This window comes from Hemiscyllium ocellatum, chromosome 47 (assembly GCF_020745735.1).
Source record: "Hemiscyllium ocellatum isolate sHemOce1 chromosome 47, sHemOce1.pat.X.cur, whole genome shotgun sequence".
NCBI lineage: Eukaryota > Metazoa > Chordata > Chondrichthyes > Orectolobiformes > Hemiscylliidae > Hemiscyllium > Hemiscyllium ocellatum.
In genome coordinates, this window is record NC_083447.1 from 5,768,374 (window position 1) to 5,795,926 (window position 27,553).

Genomic DNA, 27,553 nt, shown 5'->3' on the forward strand with positions numbered 1-27,553 from the left:
AGATAAGGGGTAAATGTAGGGGTATGGGTGGGTTGCGCTTCGGTGGGTCGGTGTGGACTTGTTGGGCCGAAGGGCCTGTTTTCACACTGTAAGTAATCTAATCTAATCTAACCGAACAGCATCCCAAGCAGATCCATCCCCCTACCCCTATATTTCCCATGGCTAACCCACCCATCCCTGAACACTATGACGGTCGGAAATTGCCCAATCCACCCTGACCTGCACATCTTTTGGACTGTGGGAAGAAACCGGAGCACCCGGAGGAAACCCACGCAGACACGGGGAGAATGTGCAAACTCCACACAGTCGCCTGAGGGTAGAATCGAACTTGGGACCCTGGTGCTATGAGGCAGCAGTGCTAACCTCGGAGCACTGTTAATGGTAGGGCCTTGGGTAGCGTTGTAGACTAGAGGGACCTTGCGGTGCAGGTACATAAGGCTTTAAAGTTTGCATCACGTTTAGACAGGGCTGTTAAAAAGGCACTTGGCACCCTTGTTTTCACTGCTCAGTCCTTGAGTGTAAGAGTTGGGATGTTTGTTGAGGTTGTACAGGGACATTGGTGGGGTCTCTTCAGGAGTACTGTGTCCAGTTCTGGTTGCCCTGTTATAGGAAGGAGAGCATCAAGCTGGAGAGGGTTCAGACTAGATTTACCAGGATGCTGCTGGGTATGAAAGGTTTGAGTTAGAAAGAAAGGCTGGATGGGCTGGAACGTTTTCACTGGAGCGTAGAAGGTTGAGGTGGCCTGATGGAAGTTTATAAAATAATGAAGGGTACAGATACAATTAAGGGCAGTTGCCTTTTCCCTAAGATGGAGAATTTCATGAGTAGGGGACACATTTACCCAGAGGGTGGTTCGTTTGTGGAGTGAACTTCCTGCGGAAGTGGTGGACGTGGATATGATTACAACATTTAAAAGATGTTTGGATAACTACACGAATTGAAAGTGTTTGGAGGGATATGGGCCAGGAGCAGGCAGGTGGGACTAGTCTAGTTTAGGTTTATGTTCTGCACAGACTGGTTGGCCTGAAGGGTCTGTTTCTGTGCTGGATGACTCTCAGGTGAAAGCTGTTATAGTCTCAGAGGACCATGAGCTGCTTTGTCAGAGGTAGATGGACTGGTGTTGAGTTTATCCCGAGTCAAGAGAGAAAATGCTGGAAAATCTCAGCAGGTCTGACAGCATCCGTAAGGAGAGAAAAGAGCTGACGTTTCGAGTCTAACTGACCCTTTGTCTCGAACCATCAGCTCTTTTCTCTCCTTACGGATGCTGTCAGACCTGCTGAGATTTTCCAGCATTTTCTCTTTATGTTTGAGATTCCAGCATCTGCAGTAATTTGCTTTTCTCCTGAGTCAAGACGAGCTGGGCGACGGTGTGAGGCTGTGAAGATGGGTCCTTCAGCGAATGTAGGGATTATACCTGGGCCGCTGACATCACTGCACATGGTGAACCAGCCAACTGAGCTAACTGACTCCAAGACAGATGGCGACTGCCCCATTTACTAGGTAAACATTATATTTTTTTTCAAAGAAAATACTCTCACGCTGACACATGGGCTGACTGGTGAAATGATCCAACTTTCCAACCGTTCAAAAGCTCCAGTGATCTCTCACCCAAATGACTTTAAAAATGAGAGGGAGAGAGGGGGGGGGGGGGGGGGGGAGGAGAGAGAGAGAGAGGGGGGGGGGAAAAAGAGAGAAAGAGAGAGAAAGAGAGAAAGAGAGAGAGAGAGAGAGAGAGAGAGAGAGAGAGAGAGAGAGAGAGAGAGAGATATACAGACAGAGAGAGAGAGAGAGAGAGAGATAGAGAGAGAGAACAGTTCATCAGCACCGTGCACTCGGAGATATCAAACAGACTGAGCATGGAGAGATGAGAAAGATGTTGCTGAGGCTGATTTTGGTAACTGTGGTTTTAAGCAAATATAATGATCAGAAGGACTGGATGTGGGTTGGGAAACAAAGAACACCACCCCATCAGGGATGTGGGATGGAGCTGTCGGACGCTGCTCCTCTGATGCAATCAGTTCCCTCCGCACCTGGTTTAACTTTAAATAAATCTTGGCAGTTAACTGTCAGTCAACCATTTTACTGGTGCATTCTTCAAGGACACACCTCCACCAATTGGAGTCCACTTGCCAATCAATCAGCAATTCCTTTTCTAATACAGTGTAGAAGTGTCAACCCCCAAAAATTGGCATTCTTGCGAAGTGTCCTGATGAGTGGAAGGACCATGGGTTTTTTCCTCAGTGGTGCTCAGAGTCTGCAACACCAAACAATCATTCATATACCACAGACGGATAAGACCATTTGCGACAGCACCTGGTTATAAAATGTTATACCAGAAGAACGGTCACAGACGGTTCTCGGCGATCACGGGTCAATCCTGGTATGACGCGATCGGGACTATTTACGTTGCTGCATCTTAACCAGCTCCTGATGGTCCTGGTTAAAATACCTGGCGTAGATCTGGTCGAACATCTCCTTGCAAGGGATGATGGCTTGCAGGCGGGAGCAGATGAGGAAGGAGCCGGCCATTTTGCGATGGAGAGAGTAGGATTCCTCGGGGGGAGGTGTCAGGCGGTGCTTCAGCATCACCGGGATCAGGCTCTGGATCCGCCGGGTGGTGTCCTGACTTCCAAAGTCAAAGGATTCTGGCTGAGCAAACGCCTCCCCAAGGGTCATGACAGCGTCCACGTGAGCATCCTCAAACACCTGAAAAACAGCAACGCAAACCCAGCTCCATCAGGACGGTCAGAGGCACGGGGGGGAAACTCACATCCCCTCCAATTCGGATGTGGAGGAGCTGGTGTTGGACTGGGGTGGACAAGGTCAGAAGTCACACAAGGTCAGGTTAGAGTCCAACAGGTTTACTTGAAATTGCAAGGACTTGGAGCGCAGCCCCTTCGTCAGGTGAAGTCCTTGAACAGCGCTCCGAAAGCTTGTGATTTCACAAGTTGGCAGCACATATGCTAAAACTGGAACGATAGCATGGCCCCTGTGCAAGGATGACACGCAAATTTGTGAAGCGTTCCATTTTTAAAAAAATGGTGGCTCAGTGGTTAGCGCTGCTGCCCAGCGCCAGGGACCCAGGTTTGATTCGAGCCTCGGGCAACTGGCTGTGTGGGGTTTGCACATTCTCCCCGTGTCTGCGTGGGTTTCCTCCGGGTGCTCCGGTTTCCTCCAAAGATGTGCAGGTCAGGGTGGATTGGCCATGGGAATTTGCCCCGCAGTGTCCAGGGATGGGTAAATCAGGAGTAAACGTAGGGTAATAGGGTCAGGGAATGGGTCTGGTTGGGTTACTCTTCAGACGGCCTGTTTCCACACTGTAGTGATTCTATTCTAAACAAACCTGTTGGACTATAACCTGGTGCCGCATGACTTTGGCCTCCCTCCAGTATAACTGCCGGAATATGGCCTAATGTACCAGATCATTAAAATCTGCCGAACCTCAGCAATTCACCCACCCAGTCACCCACACTAAGAAGCCAATCACATCACCACCCTCACTTCATTGCTACCTGAAACATCCCTGAAGGTTCAACACCATCAAGGCCCAAACACCTCACTTGATTGGCATCACATCCACCACTTTTCCATCTTCTTCCACCATCATGGATAGGCAACAGGGTTTACAGGTTGCACTGCAGCAACTCAGGAGGCTCTTTGGACAGCACCTTCCAAACCTGCTGCCTCCACCATCGAGAAGGACAAGGGCAGCAGGTGCATGGGAACACCACCCCCTGCACGTTCCCCTCGGAGCCCCTCACCATCCCGAGTTGGAAATACGTGGCTTTTCCTTCGGTGTCACTGGGGTCACTCCCTCCTTCTGAGCTCCAAGCAGCACATGGACCGCAGCGTTTCAAGAAATTTGTTCACCCGGAGGGTGGGGGAGCCTGTGGAGTTCCCTCCCACGGAAAGCAGTCGAAGCCAAACGTTGAACATTTTCGAGGAGGAGATCTCAGGGCAAAAGGGATCAAAGAACACCGATGGGGGGGGGTAGAAAGAGGGAACACAGGACTGAATTGGATGATCAGCCATAAAATCATAAGACATAGGAGTGGAAGTAAGGCCATTCGGCCCATCGAGTCCACTCCGCCATTCAATCATGGCTGATGGGCATTTCATCTCCACTTACCCGCATTCTCCCCGTAGCCCTTAATTCCTCGAGACATCAAGAATTTATCAATCTCTGCCTTGAAGACATTTAGCGTCCCGGCCTCCACTGCACTCTGCGGCAATGAATTCCACAGGCCCACCACTCTCTGGCTGAAGAAATGTCTCCGTATTTCTATTCTGAATTTACCCCTCTAATTCTAAGGCTGTGTCCATGGGTCCTAGTCTCCTCGCCTAATGGCACGATCGTATTAAATGGGGGAACAGGCTCGATGGGCCAAAGGACCAACTGCTTTCTCCATTTCAACGTAAGACGAGAGCTTACCACTATCTTCGAGGGCAATCTGGAACAGGCAGCAAACACTGCCCACGTCCAACAAAATAATAAATTTTTAAAACAGGTTATGAAGAAGAAAGCGGGACGTAGTTAATTAGCCCTTTGAAAGGGTTCTGCCATTTGATGGCTGATTTCTATCGCAACTCTATTCCCCTACCTCAGTGGCCTCGGCGAACAAACATCTGTCAAACTCAGACTTGAAGTTTTCAGTTAACCCCTTGCAGCGTCCCCAATGTCCTGGACTTTTCCTGACTATTTTTTCCCCCTTCCCATGCGCCGACCTCCAATTCCAGAATGCACTGCTGTGTCAGTGTCAATACGCAGTGCGTGGAACCTCGGAGCTGCTTAGCGGAACTTTAGCAGGAAGGTTTGCCCTGCGCGCGAGGATGTGCTCCCCTGAGATCTGCCCTTGAAGGGCCCGGCTCGAGATCGAAGGTTCCGCACTCCCCCCACCCCGCCATGGACTTGCCTTGGTCTCGTAGCCGGTGAGGAACTTCAAGTCTCGGGACTTCTGTAACACTTTGTCTCGGTCGCCGTCTGCAGCTGCTCGGACAACCTGCAGGAAAGGGTACCGTGCATCACAGAGAAAAAGGGAAGAAATTAGAAGTGGCAATGATAGTTTCTGAGCATCCCTGCTTGGGGGCTGAGAGCTAAAGTGAGGGCTGCAGGTGCTGGAGCTCAGAGTCAAGAGGGTGGTGCTGGAAAAGCACAGCCGGTCAGGCAGCATCCGAGGAGCAGGAGAATCAACATTTCGGGCAAAAGCCCTTCATCAGGAATGAGGGGTTGAGGAAGGGCTTTTGCCCGCAACATCGATTCTCCTGCTCCACGGATGCTGCCTGACCTGCTGCGCTTTCCCAGCTCCGCTCTAACCTTGACACTGGGGGCTGAGAGCACTGTGTAAGGTTCACCATTGAACTATGGGCACTTTGGCCTCTCCTGTGCAATTCATTGCTGAAGCACGCAGCCCAAATCCAAAAGGAAAGATCCTGGTTATACAAGTATCAACAAGACTGCACTGTGTCCCGACCTCTCAGCCAGGAGAGGCAAGACCTGAAAGTGGGGCACTGGACGCGAAATATTAACTTTGCTTTCGTTCTACAGACCTGCAGAATCTCTCCAGTAATTTCAGATTCAAGTCCCATCTTCTCCAGATTTGTCTGGGCAGTTGATTAAAAATATCTACAACTGGTCAGTTATCACTTATTATTTGAATATAAAAATAATATGTTGCACAACGATTGATGGTCTAACAGTTGGCATGCTGGGTTTTGTTTCAAATCTCAGTGGAACCAAACTTTGGGGTGTTCCAGGTGCTGGTAAACTGTGCTGCAGTGATCATATTCCCGTTCCCGTGTCTGAACCACAGGGTGAGGGTCCAAATCCCATCTGCCCATGGATGCATTTGAACAGCAACTTGAGGTGGTGGTGACCCTACCTCTGGGCCAGGAGTCTGGGTTCAAGTCTCACTTGCTCCAGAGGCCTGAAATAAATATCATTCAACAGGCAGATTGATGGTGTCTGCAACAGTTATAGGCCCTGGTGTTCACACTCCGATACGTGGGGGCTACGGAGTGCTACACAACCTTCAAATTAAAGCAAAAATCCCTCGGATGCTGGAAATCTCAAATACAAACAGAAATTGCTGGAGAAACTCTGCAGCATCTGTGGAGAGAGAAAAGGGAGTGAATCGAGCCTGCGGTGGGTAGCAGCCTGTTGCCTAGAAGTCAGAAGGTTGAGGGTTCATGTCCCCCTTCCAGACACCACAGAATAAAAGCAAGGCTGACACTTCAACAGAATGCTGCACTATCACAGCTTCTGTCTCTCAGCGAGCTGTTAAGGCAATATCTTAACTACTCCAGACATAAAAAGCTACATAACACAATTTAGGTGATCAATATACTGAGTCCTTCCTCGCGCACTGGTCAATATTTCTCAGTCAGTCAGAGTCAGAGAGATGTACAGCACAGAAACTCATCCATGCCGACCAGCTATCCTAAATTAATATAGTCCCATTAGCCAGCACTTGGCCCATATCCCTCCAAACCCTTCCTATCCATATACCCATCCAGATGCCTTGTAAAAGTTATAATTGTACCAGCCTCCACCACTTCCTCTGGCAGCTCATTCCATACACACCACCCTCTGTGAGAAAAAGTTGCCCCTTAGGTCCCTTTTAAATCTGTCCCCACTCTCCTTAGCCCTATTGCCTCTAGTTCCAACTCCCCCACCCTGGGGAAAAGTCCTTGGCTGTTTACCCTACCTTGCCCTCACAATAAAAACACCTCATTTAACACGGAAGGGGATAAAAAAGGGTGCCCTGGTTAGGACCACATATGGGAGCTTGCTGTGTGCAAACTGGTTGCACCTTGAGACCAATATTTACAATCTCTGTGGCTTATTCCCTGGAGTGAGACGCGGGACACAGATTTAAGCTGCTGCTGAGTTATTGTGAAACAAAAAGGTGGCTGGGCACTGAACAATCATCGCCACAAATATCGCACTGAGCCGAGCGCTGCTAATGGAGCCACTACAGCATTTCAGCTCCCTGCAGGAAGGAATTGAAACATCTCACGTACCTCAATGTAGTCATCTGTGAATTCTTTACCAAACTCTCGACTTGCTCCGAAGTCCAATAGTGTCACCTGACGGACAAGAAGCAAAACCATTGCAGCATCTCGACCAAGGTTCCTTCGGTGGCGCATCCCAAACCCATCACCCCCACCGTCCCGAAACACACACAGGGAGCCGATACACCCATCACCCTCACCGTCCTGAAACACACACAGGGAGCCGATACACCCATCACCCTCACCGTCCTGAAACACACAGGGGGCTAATACACCCATCACCCTCACTGTCCCGAAACACACACAGGGAGCCGATACACCCATCACCCTCACCGTCCTGAAACACACACAGGGAGCCGATACACCCATCACCCTCACCGTCCTGAAACACACACAGGGGGCTAATACACCCATCACCCTCACCGTCCTGAAACACACAGGGGGCTGATACACCCATCACCCCCACCGTCCCGAAACACACACGGAGTTGTACACCCATCACCCCCACCGTCCCAAAGCACACACAGGGGGCTAATACACCCATCACCCCCACCGTCCCGAAACACACACGGAGTTATACACCCATCACCCCCACCGTCCCAAAGCACACACAGGGGGCTAATACACCCATCACCCCCACCGTCCCGAAACACACACGGAGTTATACACCCATCACCCCCACCGTCCCGAAACACACACAGGGGGCTAATACACCCATCACCCTCACCGTCCCGAAACACACACAGGGAGCCGATACACCCATCACCCTCACTGTCCCGAAACACACACAGGGGGCCAATACACCCATCACCCCCACCGTCCCAAAACACACACAGGGGGCTAATACACCCATCACCCCCACCGTCCCAAAACACACACAGGGGGCTAATACACCCATCACCCCCACCGTCCCGAAACACACACAGGGGGCCAATACACCCATCACCCCCACCGTCCCAAAACACACACAGGGGGCTAATACACCCATCACCCCCACCGTCCCAAAACACACACAGGGGGCTAATACACCCATCACCCTCACCGTCCTGAAACACACACAGGGGGCTAATACACCCATCACCCCCACCGTCCCGAAACACACAGGGGGCTAATACACCCATCACCCCCACCGTCCCGAAACACACAGGGAGCTGATACACACAAACACAAGTACTTTCTAAAATTCCCCACCGAGCCCCCACACCATCTTCACTTGGAAATATGAAGGCGGACGGGGGGATGAAGGAAAGGTAAGGGAGGGGAAGGAAGGATAGGGGAAAGGGCGGGGGGGAGGGTGGGTGTAGGAAGGGGGTTGGGTTAGAGGTCACCCACCTTCTGCTTCTCCTCATCAAAGAAGAAGTTGGACCAGTTCGGGTCAGTCTGCATCAACCTGAACTCAAACACTTCCCGGAGGCACAGTCCCAGGATGTTCGAGCAGATCTGGAAAAGCATCACAGAGGGATCACCAAAAGAAGGATTTGACAATCAAGAAAATATAAACTGTGTTCCCTCCGACCTCCTGTGGTCCCACTCAGAGCTGGCCTGAGCCTTAGTTAAGAACAAGAGTAGGAGTGTGGGAGAGGGATTAGATTACTTAGTGTGGAAACAGGTCCTTCAGCCCAACAAGTCCACTCCTACCCGCTGAAGCGCAACCCACCCATACATTTACCCCTTACCTAACACTATGGGCAGTTTAACATGGCCAATTCACCTGACCCGCACATCTTTGGACTGTGGGAGGAAACCGGAGCACCCGGAGGAAACCCACGCAGACACGGGGAGAATGTGCAAACTCCACACAGTCAGTCGCCTGAGGCGGGAATTGAACCTGGGTCTCAGGCGCTGTGAGGCAGCAGTGCTAACCACTGTGCCACTGTGCCGCCCACAGAGACAGGCAGGCAGACAGAGACAGAAGCAACACAGCCAGAGGGGTCAGGGTACAGAGAGTCTGTAAACAGTCTGCATACAAACCTTATTCCTAGTGTTCTGGTCTAGACTGTCACACTTATCCAGGGGCACGCCAGTCACTAACTCCGCGGTGAGAATCCGTTTTGTGGTGAGCTCATCGATGACCTCGGGAACACTGAAGAAAGGATCACCCTTCAGGAGCTCCCTGTTGGGGCCGGACAATAGGCTGCAGATTAGATTCAAGCGCAAGAGCTCTCACGCTGCTCCCTAAACAGGAGGTGGAGAGAGACCCGACTGGCCCCAGGCAATGTCAGACTGAGACCAGCAGCACATTGGTCACCATCACCCGGCACCACCCGGTGCTGCAACAGCTCAGCATCTCAACGGGGACAAAGTGTGTAACAGGAACAGCAAATGTACCCCTGCCTGACCCAACTCTCAGAATCCCTACAGTGGGAGACAGGCCATTCAGCCCATAAAGTCTGCAATGGCCTTTGAAAGAGCTTGCCATCCAGACCTAACCCGGTCACCCTCTGTAACCTCATATCCTTCATGGCTAATCCACCCTGACCTGCACATCTTTGGACTGTGGGAGGAAACCGGAGCACCCGGAGGAAACCCACGCAGACACGGGGAGAACGTGCAAACTCCACACAGATAGTTGCCGGAGGGTGGAATCGAACCTGGGTCCCGGGTGCCGTGAGCCACCGTGCCGCCCTTAAAGAAGGTGCCCAACCTGGGACATTACCACCTCGGTGTCAGGGACAGGCTGAGCTGAGCTTTCTCCAAATCAGGGACTAGCGTTCTGCTCTGTTTCGCTGAGGTGTCAGAACCTGGGTCCCGGGTGCCGTGAGCCACCGTGCCGCCCTTAAAGAAGGTGCCCAACCTGGGACATTACCACCTCGGTGTCAGGGACAGGCTGAGCTGAGCTTTCTCCAAATCAGGGACTAGCGTTCTGCTCTGTTTCGCTGAGGTGTCAGCCGTGCCTCAGGGAGCTGCACTCTCAACCCAGAGTCAGGCAGGTTGCAGGCTCCAGTCTCACCACAGAGAAGGGGGCACAAAGTCCAGGATGCCCCTCCCAGTGCAGGACCAAGTGAGGGAGTGCTGCACTGTCACAGCCAGCCCCTGCGCACCCACCTCATGGGAGTGTTAAAGGTCCCACTGCAGGAAGGGCAACAGAACTCCCACACCATTCTGGCTGGTATTTCACCCATCACATCAACACAGCAGATACAAGAGCAACTCAGAGGCTGGGAATCCTGCAGCGAGTAACTCTCCTCCTGTCTCTCCAAAGCCTGTCCATCATCTACAAGGCCCCAGACAGGAATGGAGAAAGCGAGGTCTGCAGATGCTGGAGATCAGAGCTGAAAAAATGTGTTGCTGGAAAAGCGCAGCAGGTCAGGCAGCATCCAAAGAGCAGGAGAATCGACATTTCGGGCATAAGCCCTTCTTCAGGAATGAGGAGGATGTGCCAAGCATAAACATCGATTCTCCTACTCCTTAGATGCTGCCAGACCTGCTGCGCTTTTCCAGCAACACATCTTTCAACCCCAGTTCAGGAATGTGATGGAATCTGTTGTTCCTCCTTAATTGCGACTGGCTTGCTCGATCATTCCAAACAGCAAGTAAGCATCAACGACACCGCGGCTGGTCTGGAGTCACGTGGGTCAGACTGGGTATGGGATGGCAGATTTCCTTCCCTGAAGATGTGACTGAACAATAATCGAGGGCAGCTTCATGCTCATCATCACTGAGGATGAGCTCCCAATTCCAGAGTCAGCAATGAATGTAGATCTTAACAGGTAGCACGATGGGGTTTCCTGACAATATTATACCCTAAACCTCTGGATTACAAGCCCAGTCACTATCCAGAGTGGTAACTGAGCAAGTGCAAGGGTGATGCTTCAATACGGACAGAATATGGACAGCAGAGCGACTGGAGGAAGAAAAGGATTGTTTTGTAAGTATCTCAAACTATAGGAAGGACGTGGAGGCACCGGAACGGGTGCAAAGGAGGTTTACCAGGATGTTGCCTGGTATGGTAGGAAGATCGTATGAGGAAAGGCTGAGGCACTTGGGGCTGTTTTCATTGGAGAAAAGAAGGTTTAGGGGTGACTTGATAGAGGTGTACAAGATGATTAGGGGTTTAGATAGGGTTGACCATGAGAACTTTTTTCCACATATGGAGTCAGCTATTACGAGGGGGCATAGCTTTAAGTTAAGGGGTGGCAGGTATAGGACAGATGTTAGGGGTAGATTCTTTACTCAGCGAGTCGTGAGTTCATGGAATGCCCGGCCAGTAGCAGTGGTGGACTCTCCCTCTTTATGGGCATTTAAACGGGCATTGGATAGGCATATGGAGGATAGCGGGCCAGTGTAGGTTAGGTGGGCTTGGATCAGCGCAACATCGAGGGCCGAAGGGCCAGTACTGCGCTGTATTTTTCTATGTTCTATATTTCCCACAATGGTCAGAGTGAAGCCCAATAAACCACAGCAATGATTCATGAGGAAACGCTACCACCAAGTGGTGGAGGACTGAATTACAGCCCCTGCACCCATAGGTAGCTATCTGATGAAGCAGCAGCACTCCGAAAGCTAGTACTGCCAAATAAGCCTGTTGGACTATAACCTGGCATCGTGTGATTTTTAAACTTTGTACACCCCAGTCCAACACTGGCTCCTCCACTTCAAAGATGCCGCCAGACCTGCTGAGCTGCTCCAGCATTTCCTGTTTTGGTTCGCTTCAGGTCCATGATCACCTGGCCTTGCTGCAACTGTACAAGGTGCTGGTGAGACCGTAGCTGGAGTACTGCGAGCAGCTCTGGTTCCCTTAAGGGAAGATATCACTCCACTGGAGGCAGTTCAGAGGAGGTTCACAAGGATAATCCCTTGTGAAGGGGGATCATCTTATAACCAATGGCTAAACAAGGTGGCACTCTGCTCACTGGAGTTTATAAGAATGAAAGGTGATCTCATTGAAGTTGTTTTTATATTCAGTCACGAATCTAAAGTGTAAATACCCTGTTAAGCCCCTGAAGAATCTTCATGGAAGAGTCTGGGACCAAAGGGCATAGTCTCAGAATAAAGGGGCACCAATTTAACACAGAGATGGGGAGAAATTTCTTCTCTCAGAGGGTTAAGTGTCTTTAGATCTCCTTATCACAGAGAGCTGTGGGGGCAAAGTGCTCGTGTGCATTTAAGGCTGGGTTCAACAGATTCCTGATCAGTCAGGGCATCAAGGGTTACAGGGGAAGGGCAGGAAAGTGCTGTGATCCTACGTAATGGCAGAGCAGTGACGGGCCGAATGGCCTACTCCCATTTCTTGTGGTAATTTTTAATTCTTATCCCATTGGTTTTACTTGCTCCAATTTCACAGACTGATGATTCTGCGTCAACAGGGGCATGGAGGTTAATTGTTTAAAACGACAAGGAATTCAAGCTGGAATACTCAGCAAAGCAAGGAAAAAGGCATAACCAGCGCCAAGGGAATACCAGGTTGCATTTAAATTCATGAGAAAATGTGAGAATCATTGAGCGTTTGCTTAACACTCCCCCTCCCTACTTCCCCCACCCTTTTTAATCTATAATCTCTAGGGGGGAGTTGCAACATAGTTTACGAAGATAAACCTTGATGAGAATAAAAACTGTCAACATTTCCCACTCAAACTTTCCTATGTCAACAGTCACGGTGTAGTTACAGGCTTTGGCCACCAAGCTGTGCTGTGTGGAGTTTCTGCGCTCTCTCAGCTCCATTGTCATCTTTTGCCACAAAGTGCTAACCCCGCAGAGGATGGGGGCATGTGTGGAATGATGGAATGAGCCTCCAGAGGAAGTGGTAGAGGCTGGTACAACATTTAAAAGGCATCTGGATGGGTATGTGAATAGAGGGTTATGGGTCAAGTGTTGGTAAATGGGACTAGATTAATTTAGGACATCTGATCAGCATGGACAAGTTGGACCGAAGGGTCTGTTTCCGTGCTGTACCTCTCAATGACTCACATCCGCCAAAGGCCACTAGCAATGCCAACTTGCTCATCCAACAAAAGGTTGTTTGTCACCTTGCAATTGGGTCTTTACAGATGAAGCAACAATCTATTGCAGTTTCTCCAACTGCGGAGGTAGCTGTCAGGGATGGTGTGCCCTTCAGTGTCCATCTCTCTGGTCCATCAATTCTCCCATGGCAACGTTCAATTGTAACTTGATTAAACCCAAAGATTTTGCTTCGAATATCCTCAACCAATCCCAAGCCAACAGATTAACCTCCCCGTGATCTCACGTGGGGAAGGATGAGAATGTCAAGGCCATCCTACCTGAATTTCTTGGCACAGGCTGCCTCCCGAATGTAGTCACATTCCCATTCCAGTTCCCGCCTCAGGACCACAATCCCGCTCTCGGCAAACAGACCTGCAGGGAGAACAGAGGAAGAGAATGTAAGCATTGCAGCTCCTCCTGTTCCCAAAGCCTGGGGCTAGCTCACATTAACAGTGCAAAGGGCCTTGTCTATTCCCAACCACGAGGGTCCGGGCAGAATACAGAGGGAGAAACCATTCCCAACCGGGAGGGGTCCGGGCAGAATACAGAGGGAGAAACCATTCCCAACCACGAGGGACCCGGGCAGAATACAGAGGGAGAAACCATTCCCAACCGGGAGGGGTCCGGGCAGAATACAGAGGGAGAAACCATTCCCAACCGGGAGGGACCCGGGCGGAATACAGAGGGAGAAACCATTCCCAACCACGAGGGGTCCGGGCAGAATACAGAGGGAGAAACCATTCCTAACCACGAGGGTCCGGGCAGAATACAGAGGGAGAAACCATTCCTAACCACGAGGGTCCGGGCAGAATACAGAGGGAGAAACCATTCCCAATCACGAGGGGTCCGGGCAGAATACAGAGGGAGAAACCATTCCCAACCGGGAGGGGTCCGGGCAGAATACAGAGGGAGAAACCATTCCCAACCGGGAGGGACCCGGGCGGAATACAGAGGGAGAAACCATTCCCAACCGGGAGGGGTCCAGGCAGAATACAGAGGGAGAAACCATTCCCAACCGGGAGGGGTCCAGGCAGAATACAGAGGGAGAAACCATTCCCAACCGGGAGGGGTCCAGGCAGAATACAGAGGGAGAAACCATTCCTAACCACGAGGGGTCCGGGCAGAATACAGAGGGAGAAACCATTCCTAACCACGAGGGTCCGGGCAGAATACAGAGGGAGAAACCATTCCCAATCACGAGGGGTCCGGGCAGAATACAGAGGGAGAAACCATTCCCAACCGCGAGGGGTCCGGGCAGAATACAGAGGAAGAAACCATTCCCAATCACGAGGGACCCGGGCAGAATACAGAGGGAGAAACCATTCCCAACCGCGAGGGGTCCGGGCAGAATACAGAGGGAGAAACCATTCCCAACCGCGAGGGGTCCGGGCAGAATACAGAGGAAGAAACCATTCCCAACCACGAGGGGTCCGGGCAGAATACAGAGGGAGAAACCATTCCCAACCACGAGGGGTCCAGGCAGAATACAGAGGGAGAAACCATTCCCAACCACGAGGGGTCCGGGCAGAATACAGAGGGAGAAACCATTCCCAACCACGAGGGGTCCAGGCAGAATACAGAGGGAGAAACCATTCCTAACCACGAGGGACCCGGGCAGAATACAGAGGGAGAAACCATTCCCAACCACGAGGGGTCCGGGCAGAATACAGAGGGAGAAACCATTCCCAACCGCGAGGGGTCCGGGCAGAATAGAGAGGGAGAAACCATTCCCAACCGCGAGGGGTCCGGGCAGAATAGAGAGGGAGAAACCATTCCCAACCGCGAGGGGTCCGGGCAGAATACAGAGGGAGAAACCATTCCCAACCGCGAGGGGTCCGGGCAGAATACAGAGGAAGAAACCATTCCCAACCACGAGGGGTCCGGGCAGAATACAGAGGGAGAAACCATTCCCAACCACGAGGGGTCCAGGCAGAATACAGAGGGAGAAACCATTCCTAACCACGAGGGACCCGGGCAGAATACAGAGGGAGAAACCATTCCCAACCACGAGGGGTCCGGGCAGAATACAGAGGGAGAAACCATTTCCACTTGTGAAAGGATCAATTACAAAAGGGCACAGATTTAAAGTAACTGGGAAAAGATGTAAAAAGGAGTTTCCCACAAAGCTAGGTAGGTCTGGATCATTACAATAGAATCCAAAAACATCCCTACAGTGTGAAAACAGGCCCTTCGGCCCACCACGTCTACACCGACCCTCTGAAGAGTATCCCACCCAGACCCATTCCCCTACCCTATGACTTTACATTTACCTCTGGGTAATACACCTAACCTACACATCCCTGAACACCAATGGGCAATTCAGCACGGCCAATCCACCGTAACTTGCACATCTTTGGGCTGTGGGAGGAAACCGGAGCACCCGGAGGCAGACACAGGGAGAACGTACAAACTCCACACAGGCAGGTGCTCGAGGCTGGAATCGAACCCTGGGTCCCTGGCGCTGTGAGGCAGCGGTGCTAACCACTGAGCCACTGTGCTGTGAGTGGTGGAAGGAAACTTGGTTGAGGCATTCAAGAGGAAGTTATCTGACAAGGAACAATGAGCAGTGTTACAGGAGAAGGTGTGAGAATGGAACTAAATGAACTGCTCATTCTGAGAGCTGGTTCACCTGTGAGGGCCAAATGGTCTCCTTAGGCACTGTAATAATTCTGTTTTACCTTCTGGCAGTGAGATGCTCATTTTCAACAGAGACAGCAGATTTTCCACGTCACTCTTGATGCTGCGCGCTATCCCTGGGTACTGGTGGCACCAAACAGAGCAAACCGTCAAACACACACACACCCCAACGACACAGCACCTCAATCCCGAACCCTTCTCTGTCGCCGAGCACAGGGGGAATCTGTTATCTTACAGCCACGTGTGGAACTGCATCCCCGGTCCCCGTTAATTAAGACTAACAACTCTGATCACTCAGATTGGGAGGAGGGGGGAGAGACGCTGCAGGGGTGGTGGTGGTGGAGATGTTGTAAGTAACTGGGTTCACGAGGGGGAATGTGGATAAGATCCTGATTCGCAAGAGGGGGACGGGGGAAGAAAACGAGCAGCAATCATAGAGTGAGGGAGAGAAGTGGGAGGGAAGATTAGGGAACGATTGGGGATGGAGTTTCGGATGTGAGGAATAGGCAGTGAACAAGGGGAGCAGGCAGAATAGAAGGGAGGCAATGGTCAGCAGTATGATTTGAACTTGATTTATTATTGTCACATGTACCTAGGTACAGTGAAAAGCTTTGTTTTGCATGCAGTAAATGTAGATCACACCAGACAAAGTGCACAGGCTAATACAACAGAGCAAGGAACACAATAAAATCACAAAAGAATTGTAGGTGCTGTAGATCAGAAACAAAAACAGAAATTGCTGGAAAAGCTCAGAAGGTCTGGCAGCATCAGTGGAGAGAGAAATCAGAGTTCACCTTTTGGGTTTGTGTGATCCTTCCGCAGCATGTGAACTCTGCGGAGAGAGAAACAGAGTTAACATTCCAAGGAAGGGTCACTCAAACCAGTCAGGTTAACTCCGATTTCTCTCTCCACAGATGATGCCAGACCTGTTGAACTTTTCCAGCAATTTCTGTTTTTCGCAACCAGGCAATGGGTCCATGTGGGTGACTGGGAAGGTTAGATCTCAACTCTGTATGGAATCAGCTGGTCACAGCAGAGGCGATGCTGCCAGGGTAATGGGCACTGGGGCGAGGGGTAGGGGGTAACAGGCACGGGGACAGGGGTAACGGCATTGGGATGGGGGGTAATGGGCACTGGGACAGGGGGTGGGGGGGTAACAGGCACAGGGACAGGGGGGTAATGGGCACTAGGATGGGGGTTACAGGCACGGGGACAGGGGATTAATGGCACGGGGACAGGGGATTAATGGGCACTGGGACAGGGGGTGGGGGGGGGTAACAGGCACAGGGACGGGGTAATGGGCACTGGGACAGGGGTAACGGCACTGAGACGGGAGATTAACAGCACTGGTACAGGGGGGGTTAATGGGCACAGGATGGGTCCACGTGATGGGTCAGCTGTTTGGAGGAGAGAGCTGCGGCCCACCTGGATTTTAATGGCCACCTCCCTGCCATCCTGAAGCTCTCCGTGATGCACCTGACCAATGGAAGCCGCAGCAAACGGTTTTTCCTCAAACTCTGCCAGCTTCTCCCGCCAGTGGGGTCCCAGCTCCTCATCCAGCACTTTCTGAGGAAGAGAATGGCACACCCGGTTCACTCCATTCACAGAGAGCCCTATCTCAGCCCAGACCCTCCAGCTGTGACCCACATGTACCTTCTCCCTTTATATTTGCAATACTTTGTTCATGGGACACACTGGCTGCTGCCCATCCTTAATTGCCCTTGAACTGACTGCCCTCAGAAATGACCCAGTGAGACAATTAAGAGTCAACCACATTGCTGTGGGTCTGGAGTCACCTGTGGTCCAGACTGAGTAAGGACAGCAGATTTCTCCCTGACTGAACTAAACAGGAATTTAAGACAATCAATGACTGTCACCATCACTGTGACTGTGAAACTAACCTTACATTTCACTATCTGCCATGATGGGATTGGACCTCCTGCCCCAGAGCATTAGCCTGAGCCTCTGGATGACTAATCCAGTGACATTATATCATCTCCCTCCTAGCTAACTCACCTCCTGACTTCCCACATCCCGTCCACCATCTACAAGGCACTCATCAGGAGGGTGAGGGAATACTCCCCACTTGCCCCTGGATGGGGGCAGCCCCAACAACACTCAAGAGGTTCGACACCATCCAGGGACAAAGCAGCCCCCCACTTGATTGGGAGTGGAGGGAGTGGATGTGGTGCCAGTCAGTTCCACCTCAAAAGGTACACTGCAGCAACTCATCAAAATCGTCAAACGCCAGCAGCAAGGTTTGAATTTACAGCAGAGTGTTTAAAGAGAGCCACATTAATCAGAGCTCACGGCGGTCAATTACTGTAGAAACCTTTCCTGATGAACAGAGGGCAGTTTCTCTCCCAACTAGATACTCTCCAAGTGCAGTCACTGACATCGTGGAGGACGTTAGGAAATATCTAACAGTAAGATGCAGTCAGTGGAGGGTCGTGGAAGAGGAGGGGAGGCCTTGAACTGCCTTTCGAGCACTCACCACCGTCTGCCAGGCCGGCATAAAGTCTGCACTCTGCCGCACACGCTCAAATATCTGCTGGAGCTGAGGGTTGATAAAACTGCTGTCTGCATGGAGAAAGAAAATAGAGAGAGTGAGTGATTCTCTGAACATTGTCAGTGCCGAGAGTTTGAAACACACTTCAGCATGCATACTGGGATATAGGAAAACCAAACAGTCCATTCAGCCCCTCAAGCCTGCACCACGGTACTCTTCAGCATCCTCACTCCACTTGCCCTCCCTGGCATCAAGCCCCTTCATTAACCAGCGAAGAAACACACGAGAAACCTATTGTCACATCTTCCACCTTGGACTCGTTGATTAAAATTTGGCATTCTTGCATTTCGCCCAATCGCAACAATTTATCCCACAAGGGGAAAAGGATGCTTCTGATTGGTTAGCGAGTATATTTTGAGTGGCTTACATAATGCCATCCAGAAAGCAATGGGGAACCACTGGCTTCCCAAACTCTCAGGTAATTCACAAAAGGTACATGGCTTAAACATATGCCTTTGGTTTGCAGAGAGTGGGTGTACTGACTGTGCGTAAATGTGCTTTGTAACCAACCCCCTCATTGTAGAGAGAGAGAAAAACAATTGCTCTTTAGAAACCGTGCTTGAAGTGTTGCCGATGTAACTGTGTTACAGCCAACACGTTTTAAACGCTCGCGCTTTACAAAGTGTCCCCAAGTCACAATGCAGCGAATTCGCGTTCACAAAACACGCGTTATAGCAGAATGACCTGAAAGTCACTTCTACTGAACATGTATGAGGCATGACAAAAACAGTCTCAGACTTGATATTACTAACTGAACTAATGTCTACTGCTTTTTGGACAGAAAGGGTGCTGCACACTTCTATTACGATGGGCCGAAGATGGAAAACTTCTCTGACTCTTTGAATAAAAGGGTATCCCCGGCATTGTCGAGAGGGTGGTGCTGGGAAAGCACAGCAGGTCAGGCAGCATCCGAGGAGCAGGAAAATTAATGTTTTGGGCAAAAGCCCTTCATCAGGAATGAAGAAGAGCTTTTGCATGAAACGTCCATCCTCCTGCTCCTGGGATGCTGCCTGACCTGCTGTGCTTTTCCACCACCCCACTCTCGACTCTGATCTCCAGCATCCTCACTTTCTCCTCGCCCCTAACATTAAATCAGTGACTGAGCTTCAGAAGGACTTCATTGACAGAGAAGAGTTTTGGGTTGTGCTGAGGACCTGATAGTCGCCATGTAAATGCAGGTCTTTCTTTCAACCTTTTCCCCTTAAAGGCCTGACTCTGCGACACCAATTTCTTATAACGTCCCCAAAGATGACGGTGGTCACGATCTGGTCTTTTCTGCACTGGCAATATCAAGAACAGACTGGGTGACCACTCTGCCCCAGGAAGCACCCCAAATTTCCAGTTGCTTCCTGGTTCAAGACACCACCGCTCTCCACTGCAAACATTTCTGTTGTGGACCTCCTCAAGTGTTCCAGCAAAGTGCAGTGCAGGAACAGCCCTTCGTTTTCTGTTTAGCCCTCAGGACTCAACACCGAGTTCAACACATTCAGAACACAAACACTATCGGCCCTTTGGTGACAACATACTCGACAGCAGATCCTGTGGTGGGGTGCAGTTACTTGCAGGGTAGGAGAGGATTTGCTGTGAGCCTTGGAACCATACAGTCCCTACAGTGCGGCAAGAGGTCATTCAGCCCATCAAGTCCACACCAACCCTCTGACAAGCATCCACCCAGGCCCACCCAATCCCCGTAATGCCGCGTTTCCCACAGCCAACCCACTAAACCTGCTCATCTTTGAAACGTGGAGGAGGCTGGAGCAGCCTGGGGAAATCCGATGGACTTCCCCAGGGTGGGGGGTGGGGTGGGGGAATGTCTCAGAGATATTGGCCCATCGTATGTGTGGAACTTGGGCTAAGAACACAAGTGATCTGCGGCACCAGAAATAGGGTACAATGGTTTCAGTCTCCATCCCGGGTGGGGTTAGTGAGAGAAATGAAATCCTCAAAAGAGAGTTCTGATAACTGGGGGAAAACACACTGCTCTCCTTCCAAAGCCAATATATTCTTACTGAGGTTCCACATTCCAAACTGGAACATTGCGTGCAACTCTGGTCTCCTTCCTATCAGAAGGATATTGTGAAACTTGAAAGGGTTCAGAAAAGATTTACAAGGATGTTGCCAGGGTTGGTGCATTTGAGCTACAGGGAGAGGCTGAACAGGCTGGGACTGTTTTCCCTGGAGCGTCAGAGACTGAGGGGTGACCTTATAGAGGTTTATAAAATCATGAGGGGCATGGAAAGGGTAAATAGACAAAGTCTTTTCCCTGGGGTGGAGGGAGTCCAGAACTAGAGGGCATAGGTATAGGGTGAGAGGGGAAAGAGATTAAAGAGACCGAAGGGACAACTTTTTCACGCAGAGGGTGATGTGTGTGTGGAATGAGCTGCCAGAGAAAGTGAGGGTCTAGGCCAGAGTGGTGCTGGAAAAGCACAGCAGGTCAGACAGCATCCGATGAGCAGGAAAATCGACTTTTCCTGCAAAAATCTTCATCAGGAAGTGGTGTCAGAGAAAGTGGGTAGAGGCTGGTATAATTACAGCATTTAAGAGACATTTGGATGGGTATATGAATAGGAAGGGTTTGGAGGGATATGGGCCGGGTGCTGGCAGGTGGAACGAGATTGGGTTGGGATATCTGGTCGGCGTGGACAAGTCAGACCAAAGGGTTTGTTTCTGTGCTGTACATCTCTATGACACATCCCACACTGCACACAACACCCAGCTGTGATCTACCCAGAGTTCTACCACATCTGGCTCTTTTAAATACCCTATATGTGAAGGCAAAGGTAAGCCATCTGTAAAGTCAGTGCAAGCAGCTAGCAGGCACGTGACTGCTGTATCAACTATAAATCCTCTTAGTTTTACATGCTTTGGCATTAAATAGCAACCCTCTGGGTTCCAGCTAAGTGCACAGTTATAACAACACAGAATACTGCAACTAGAAGGTCAGGACAGGCATCATAGAGACGTACAGCATGGAAACAGACCCTTCAGTCCAACCCGTCCCATGCCAACCAGATATCCCAACCCAATCTAGTCCCACCTGCCAGCACCCGGCCCATATCCCTCCAAACCCTTCCTATTCACATACCCATCCAAATGCCTCTTAAATGCTGTAATTGTACCAGCCTCCACCACTTCCTCAGGCAGCTCATTCCATACACATACCACCCTTTGTGAAAACATTGTCCCTTAGGTCTCTTTTATATCCTTCCCCTCTCACCCTAAACCTATGCCCTCTAGTTCTGGACTCCCCCACCCCAGGGAAAAGACTTTGTCTATTTATCCTATCCATGACCCTCATAATTTTGTAAACCTCTGTAAGGTCACCCCTCAGCCTCTGACGCTCCAGGGAAAACAGCCCCAGCCTGTTCAGCCTCTCCCTGTAGCTCAGATCCTCCAACCCTGGCAACATCCTTGTAAATCTTTTCTGAACCCTTCCAAGTTTCACAACATCTTTCCGAAAGGAAGGAGACCAGAATTGCACGCAATATTCCAACAGTGGCCTAACCAATGTCCTGTGCAGCCGCAACATGACCTCCCAACACCTGTACTCAATACTCTGACCAATAAAATAAAACATACCAAATGCATCATCTGTAACAAGCGAAACAAGGATAACATTTCTGGCCAACAACCTCTCATCTGGTGTCTGTGTGTGTCTGTGTGGGGGGGGGTTAGAGATGCAAAAGGTCAGATGCTGGTGAAAGGGTTGGGCGGGGACTGGGAGACGGACACAGACGATTAGAGAATAAAAGAGATAGGGTCCAGGATAGGACTTCCTCTGCTATTACTAGCTCATGATTACGGAACTCCACACACCATGAGAAACCATCATTACAAAAACTGCGTTAAAAGAAAGTTAACCATGACAGAAACTCTTAGAAAAAGGCTACAAAATGTTTAAAATTGCCAACTCAGTAACCACAAACATTAAACAACTTCTGAAAATGTCATGATTTGTAGATGCTGGTGTTGGACTGGGGTGTACAAAGTTAAAAATCACAACACCAGGTTATAGTCCAACAGTTTCCAGACCTGTTGGACTATAACCTGGTGTTGTGAGATTTTTAATTCTGAAAATGTCACATGAGTAAACGAGAGAAGCTTAGATACACATTCTCAAAAAGGAAACAGAGGATGGACGATAAAGGGGAGAAAGTGAGGTCTGCAGATGCTGGAGATCAGAGCTGAAAATGTGTTGCTGGAAAAGCGCAGAAGGTCAGGCAGCACGCGAGGAGCAGGGGAATAGACGTTTCGAGCATAAGCCCTGAAGAAGGGCTTATGCCCGAAACGTCAAATCTCCTGTTCCTTGGATGCTGCCTGACCTGCTGCGCTTTTCCAGGATGGATGATAAAGGCCTGGCTTGCCTACACCCAGAGAATGGAGGAAGAACCCATTGCCCTTGGAGCGAAGCTGGGCTGGCAGGAGAGAGACACACCGAGTGTTTCGACAGAGACTGGAGCTGTCAGTGAGAAGGAAGGAGTCAGCGCAGTGGGAAAACATACCTTGAATGCTAAGCATCTGCCCGATCTTCAGAGCAGCTCCTCGCACCTTGCACAATGTATCCACGATGCGTTCAGCATTAGCCTCCGATAGGAAGGGGTTGGAGTCCAGTAATCCTTTGTGGTCTGTGTTGAAGCAAGCAAGGATTGAAGTATTATAATAGTACAGAACGACTAAAACATCTGTGAATTCAGTCTAACTCTAACTCTAACCACCTGCACTTAGTCAGGAAAGTTAGTGCTTCCAAATAAACCTGGCGTTGTGCGATTTTTAACATTTAAAAGACATTTGGATAAGAAAAAGACATTTGGAGGGATATGGGCCAAATGCAGTTAAGTGGGACTAGTTTTGTTTGGGAACATGGTCAGCGTGGACAGGTTGGTTTGAAGGTCTGTTTCCGTGCTAGCTGACTCTAGAATTAGAACCAGACTGTACCACAGAGATGTTCAGAAGCACTTTTATGTGAAAAGGGTGGTAGAGATTTGGAACTCGTTTCCACAAACTGCAGTGGATACTGGGTCAGTTGTTAGCTTAAATCTGAGAGAGATAAATTTCTGTAAAGCAGATGAATTAAGGGATATTAACCAATGGTAGGTATATGGAATTAAGCCACATATCACGTATGAGCTGTGCCACCCTGAGCGAGGGAATGATACAGAAGAGAGAGAGAGAGCAAGAAAGAAAAGAAGAGAGACAGAGAGAGACAAGGAGAGAGAGAGAGAGCGCGCGCGAAAATGAGAGAAACGGCAAGAGGGAAATAAGAGTGTTATATAGAGAGAGAGAGAGAGAGAGAGAAAGAGAGAAAGAGAGAGAGAAAGAAAGAAAGAAAAAATACAAAAAGAGAAAATGAGAGAGACAAAGAAGTGACGGTGAGAGCGCGAGAGAGCACGACAGAGAGAAATAGAGCGAGCGAGAGAGAACGACAGAGAGAGATAGAGCGCGAGCGACAGAGAGCGAAGAAAACTTCATTCTCAACTGTATTACCTAAAAACTATTAGGACAGAAAGTTCAAATGCTGAGCTCGCACCTTTTGACGTCTGGTTTCCACTCACTGACTTTTTGGCCACTTCTGCCAACGCACCAATACCAAGGCCCACCGCTAAACCTGCCAAAGGAAACACTGTTACTCAATACTCCCCTCGTAACAAGTGCATTTGGGGGGGGGGTGCACTGCTGTCCAAACATTACCCTGCCCCGTTCCTGAAAGCCGATGGGGAGATGGTGTTCTCGTGGTTAGGTCACAGGGTGAGCAATCCAGAGAAACCAGGCTAAAGCCCTGGGGAGCACGGGGTCAAATCCCGAGTGCAAGCGGCCTTACCTCCAAAGTTCGCCAAACGGCCAATTCGTGAAGAGGGCACTGTCCTTTCACGGGCTCGCTCACTTATCTAGGAACAGGAAAGAAAATGGAACAGTCAAAAGCCTCTCCCACTGGGCACACATCTTTGATTGGACCTTCTCCATCACCAGCCCCTTCCCTTGTGAAGGTCAATCCACAGGTCGAGTTCCTTCTGGGGACACCGTCATTATTCATTAATGTGGAGAAGCCGGTGTTGGACTGGGGTGGACAAAGTTAAAACCCACACAACACCAGGTTACAGTTCAACAGGTCTATTTGGAAGCTTTCAGAAGCTCCTTCAGGTAGCAGTGGGACAGGATCATATGACACAGAATTTATAGTGTAACTGAAACGAAACGCTGAACAAATCTAGATTGTTGTTAAGTCTTTCATCTTTTAGAATGGGTTGCAGGTTTCATTTATATCTAAATCCCAGAACTTCTTTTAAGTTACATTCTCGAGATAACTGAAGGTTTTATAAAAAAGTTGAAAGGTTTAACAACAATCTAGGTTTGTTCACTATATCATTTCAGTTGCATGACACCGTAATCGTTTGCTATAAATTCTGTGTCTTAGGGTCCTGCTTCACAACCACCTGATGAAGGAGCGTCGCTCCGAAAGCTAGTGCTTCCAAATAAACCTGTTGGACTGTAACCTGGTGTTGTGTGGTTAGTGATTGTGTGGTAGTGGGCAGCACAGTGACACAGTGGTTAGCACTGCTGCCTCACAGCGCCAGAGACCCGGGTTCAGTTCCCGACTCAGGCGACTGACTGTGTGGAGTTTGCAAGTTCTCCCAGTGTCTGCGTGGGTTTCCTCCGGGTGCTCCGTTTTCCTCCCACAGTCCAAAGATGTGCAAGTCAGGTGAATTGGCCATGCTAAATTGCCCGTAGTGCTAGGTAAGGGGTAAATGTGGGGGTATGGGTGGGTTGCGGTTTGGCGGGTCGGTGTGGACTTGTTGGGCCGAAGGTCCTGTTTCCACACTGTAAAATTAATCTAATCTAAGAAACACGGGAAGAGGGAATAGCACGCCTCTGCCTCCTCCTCGTGCTGCCATCGCGTCCAAGTGTTGGATGATGCACTCACCGTTTGTCTGGGGCCTTTGGATTGGCTGCACTTCACTCGGCTCGGCTTGGTGTTCCTGGCCTTGGCGATGTCCTCCGGGCTCAGACCCCGCACCGAGGCCTCGTCGTGGAAACCCCTGGTCAGCCCCAGCCCAGGGCCCGCGGGGGTGAAGAGGGGGGCCCCGCCCCCAAATCCACTCGTTGTCGGACGGACCGGGTCCGGCTGCCCTCCTCCCTCTCTGCTCAGCAAGGAACTCTTGGCCAACCGGGCGTCAGCTGTCTCCTGGCTCCCTTTCCCCATCGCGCTGCCGGAATATTCTGGAGCCATCTCGGAGGCAAGGTTCCATCGAGAGGCCTCATCTTCTCCATCAACTGGAGGACGCTCTTTGAACGCTCGCACTCCTCTCTGAAAGACAAGAGCAAAAAAAAACACATTGGGTAGATAATAGACAATAGGTGCAGGAGTAGGCCATTCTGCCCTTCGAGCCTGCACCACCATTCAATGTGATCATGGCTGATCATTCCTACTCAGTATCTGCTTCCTGCCTTATCTCCATAACCCTTGATTCCACTATCTTTGAGAGCTCTATCCAACTCTTTCTTAAATGAATCCAGAGACTGGGCCTCCACTGTCCTCTGGGGCAGAGCATTCCACACAGCCACCATTCTCTGGGTGAAGAAGTTTCTCCTCATCTCTGTCCTAAATGGTCTACCCCGTATTTTTAAGCTGTGTCCTCTGGTTCGGCACTCACCCATCAGCGGAAACATGTTTCCTGCTGCCACAGTGTCCAATCCTTTCATAATCTTATATATCTCAATCCTCCATGGGGTACCCATCCTCCATCTCCCAAACCCTGGGTCGCTCATTGTTCAGGGTTGCCTTGATATGACACACAAAATAATTGCATTTACATAGCATCACCATCAGTCATCTGTGTGAACAACAGAAGTACTTTCTGATGAAGGGCTTTTTTTGATGCTGCCTGATCTGCTGTGCTTTTCCAGCATCACTCTAATCTTGACTCTAATCTCTGGCATCTGTAGTACCCACTTCTGCCCAGGAAACTCTCCAGGCAAAGTATACCACCCTAAACTGTACATCTTTGGACTGAGAGGAAACCGGAGCACCCGGAGGAAACCCACACAGATATGGGGAGAATGTGCAAACTCCACACAGACAGCCACCTGAGACTGGGTCCCTAGCGCTGTGAGGCAGCAGTGCTAACCACTGTGCCACCCCATTTAGATTAGATTAGATTACTTACAGTGTGGAAACAGGCCCTTCGGCCCACACCGACCCACCGAAGCGCAACCCACCCATACCCCTACATTTACCCCTTACCTCACACTACGGGCAATTTAGCATGGCCAATTCACCTGACCCGCACATCTTTGGACTGTGGGAGGAAACCGGAGCACCCGGAGGAAACCCACGCAGACACGGGGAGAACGTGCAAACTCCACACAGTCTGTCGCCTGAGTCGGGAATTGAACCCGGGTCTCAGGCGCTGTGAGGCAGCAGTACTAACCACTGTGCCACCGTGCCGCCCACAAATTAGTTAATTTTTATTTGATTTATTGGCAGAGCAGATTCAAGGGGGCGAACGGCCTACTTCTCCTAATTCATACATTCGTATGCTATAAAGTGTGACCCACTACCCCATGGTGGACAGTCCTGAGGAGCAGACAGATTTAATATTTAGAAGAATTCTCTCTGACCCCTGACTGTCCCAGAGACAGGTTGCCACATTCAAGCTGTTACCTGTCGGTGGACGAAGACAGAACTGACGCATTGCTCTGCAGCAACTTGGACCTTCCTCAGGACAGGCCCCAGCCCCGAATTACAAACAGCCAGCCTCAGCTCCTCACTCTGTTTCTCCGCGTAGACCTTCCCCACGCGGGCCGCACCCCACAAAACCTTAGCCAGCTCATCCCACATCTGAAACAAAATAAATATCGCACACATTAAAATGGGGGAAGATTCCAGGGTGGGGGTGGGGCAAGGAAGGGCAATTATTGCCAAACCCGCACAGACAACAAGAGGTCCGAACGCTGGTCTAGATGGTGGGGGCAGAGTGAATTGGGTGCTGGAGAGGCAGAGGTTGGCCGTGTCAGGTACAGTAGAGGAATGGGCAGGTTCGTGCTGGGTGAGAGTGAGGGTAGGGGTGTGGCTGAGATGAATGTTGATTGGGGAGGGGCTCATGGTGGGTGCTTGCTGGAGGCGATAGGTTGGGGTGGAAAGTGGGTGCTGCATGGGCGAGGGAGACAGTGGGTGGTGGGAATGCTGGGTTGGAGGGTGGGGAATGGGGGATGCGGAGGTGGGGCAGGGGAGGAGGAAACTGGGGGCATGGGAGGAGAGACTGAGGGGGTGGGGGATGGGGGGGAAAAGAGAGTGGGGGGGGAGGGGGAAAGAGAGTGGGGGGGGGAGGGGGAAAGAGAGTGGGGGGGGGGGGGGAGGGGGAAAGAGAGTGGGGGGGGGAGGGGGAAAGAGAGTGGGGG

General features: G+C 50.6%; 1 protein-coding gene and 1 pseudogene across 1 annotated transcript; one reads left to right on the plus strand and one right to left on the minus strand.

The window, feature by feature from the left end:
* Nucleotides 1-1,889: 1,889 nt before the first annotated feature.
* On the minus strand, nt 1,890-27,322 carry coq8b (coenzyme Q8B). Its single transcript, XM_060856156.1, has 14 exons — nt 26,817-27,322; nt 25,077-25,460; nt 23,976-24,042; nt 23,685-23,762; nt 22,660-22,782; nt 18,083-18,168; nt 17,014-17,154; nt 15,630-15,711; nt 13,230-13,323; nt 8,983-9,124; nt 8,344-8,451; nt 7,021-7,086; nt 4,914-5,000; nt 1,890-2,706 (listed from the first exon to the last, which is right to left on the minus strand). The coding sequence occupies exons 1-14, from the start codon at nt 27,306-27,308 to the stop codon at nt 2,398-2,400; spliced, it is 2,259 nt and encodes a 752-aa protein (XP_060712139.1). The 5' UTR covers nt 27,309-27,322; the 3' UTR covers nt 1,890-2,397.
* Nucleotides 2,936-3,034, plus strand: LOC132836808 (U6 spliceosomal RNA; annotated as a pseudogene).
* Nucleotides 27,323-27,553: the final 231 nt, after the last annotated feature.

What these genes read in the sequence shown, in the direction of transcription:
- coq8b (XM_060856156.1), bottom strand. Translation starts at nt 27,308, where the DNA reads ATGCAGCACCCACTTTCCACCCCAACCTATCGCCTCCAGCAAGCACCC. An exon ending in TGGAAACCAGACGTCAAAAG is followed by an intron (nt 22,783 to 23,684) that starts GTGCGAGCTCAG and finishes GCTTCAACACAG; the next exon opens with ACCACAAAGGATTACTGGAC. An exon ending in TCACCGGCTACGAGACCAAG is followed by an intron (nt 2,707 to 4,913) that starts GCAAGTCCATGG and finishes GCTGTTTTTCAG; the next exon opens with GTGTTTGAGGATGCTCACGT.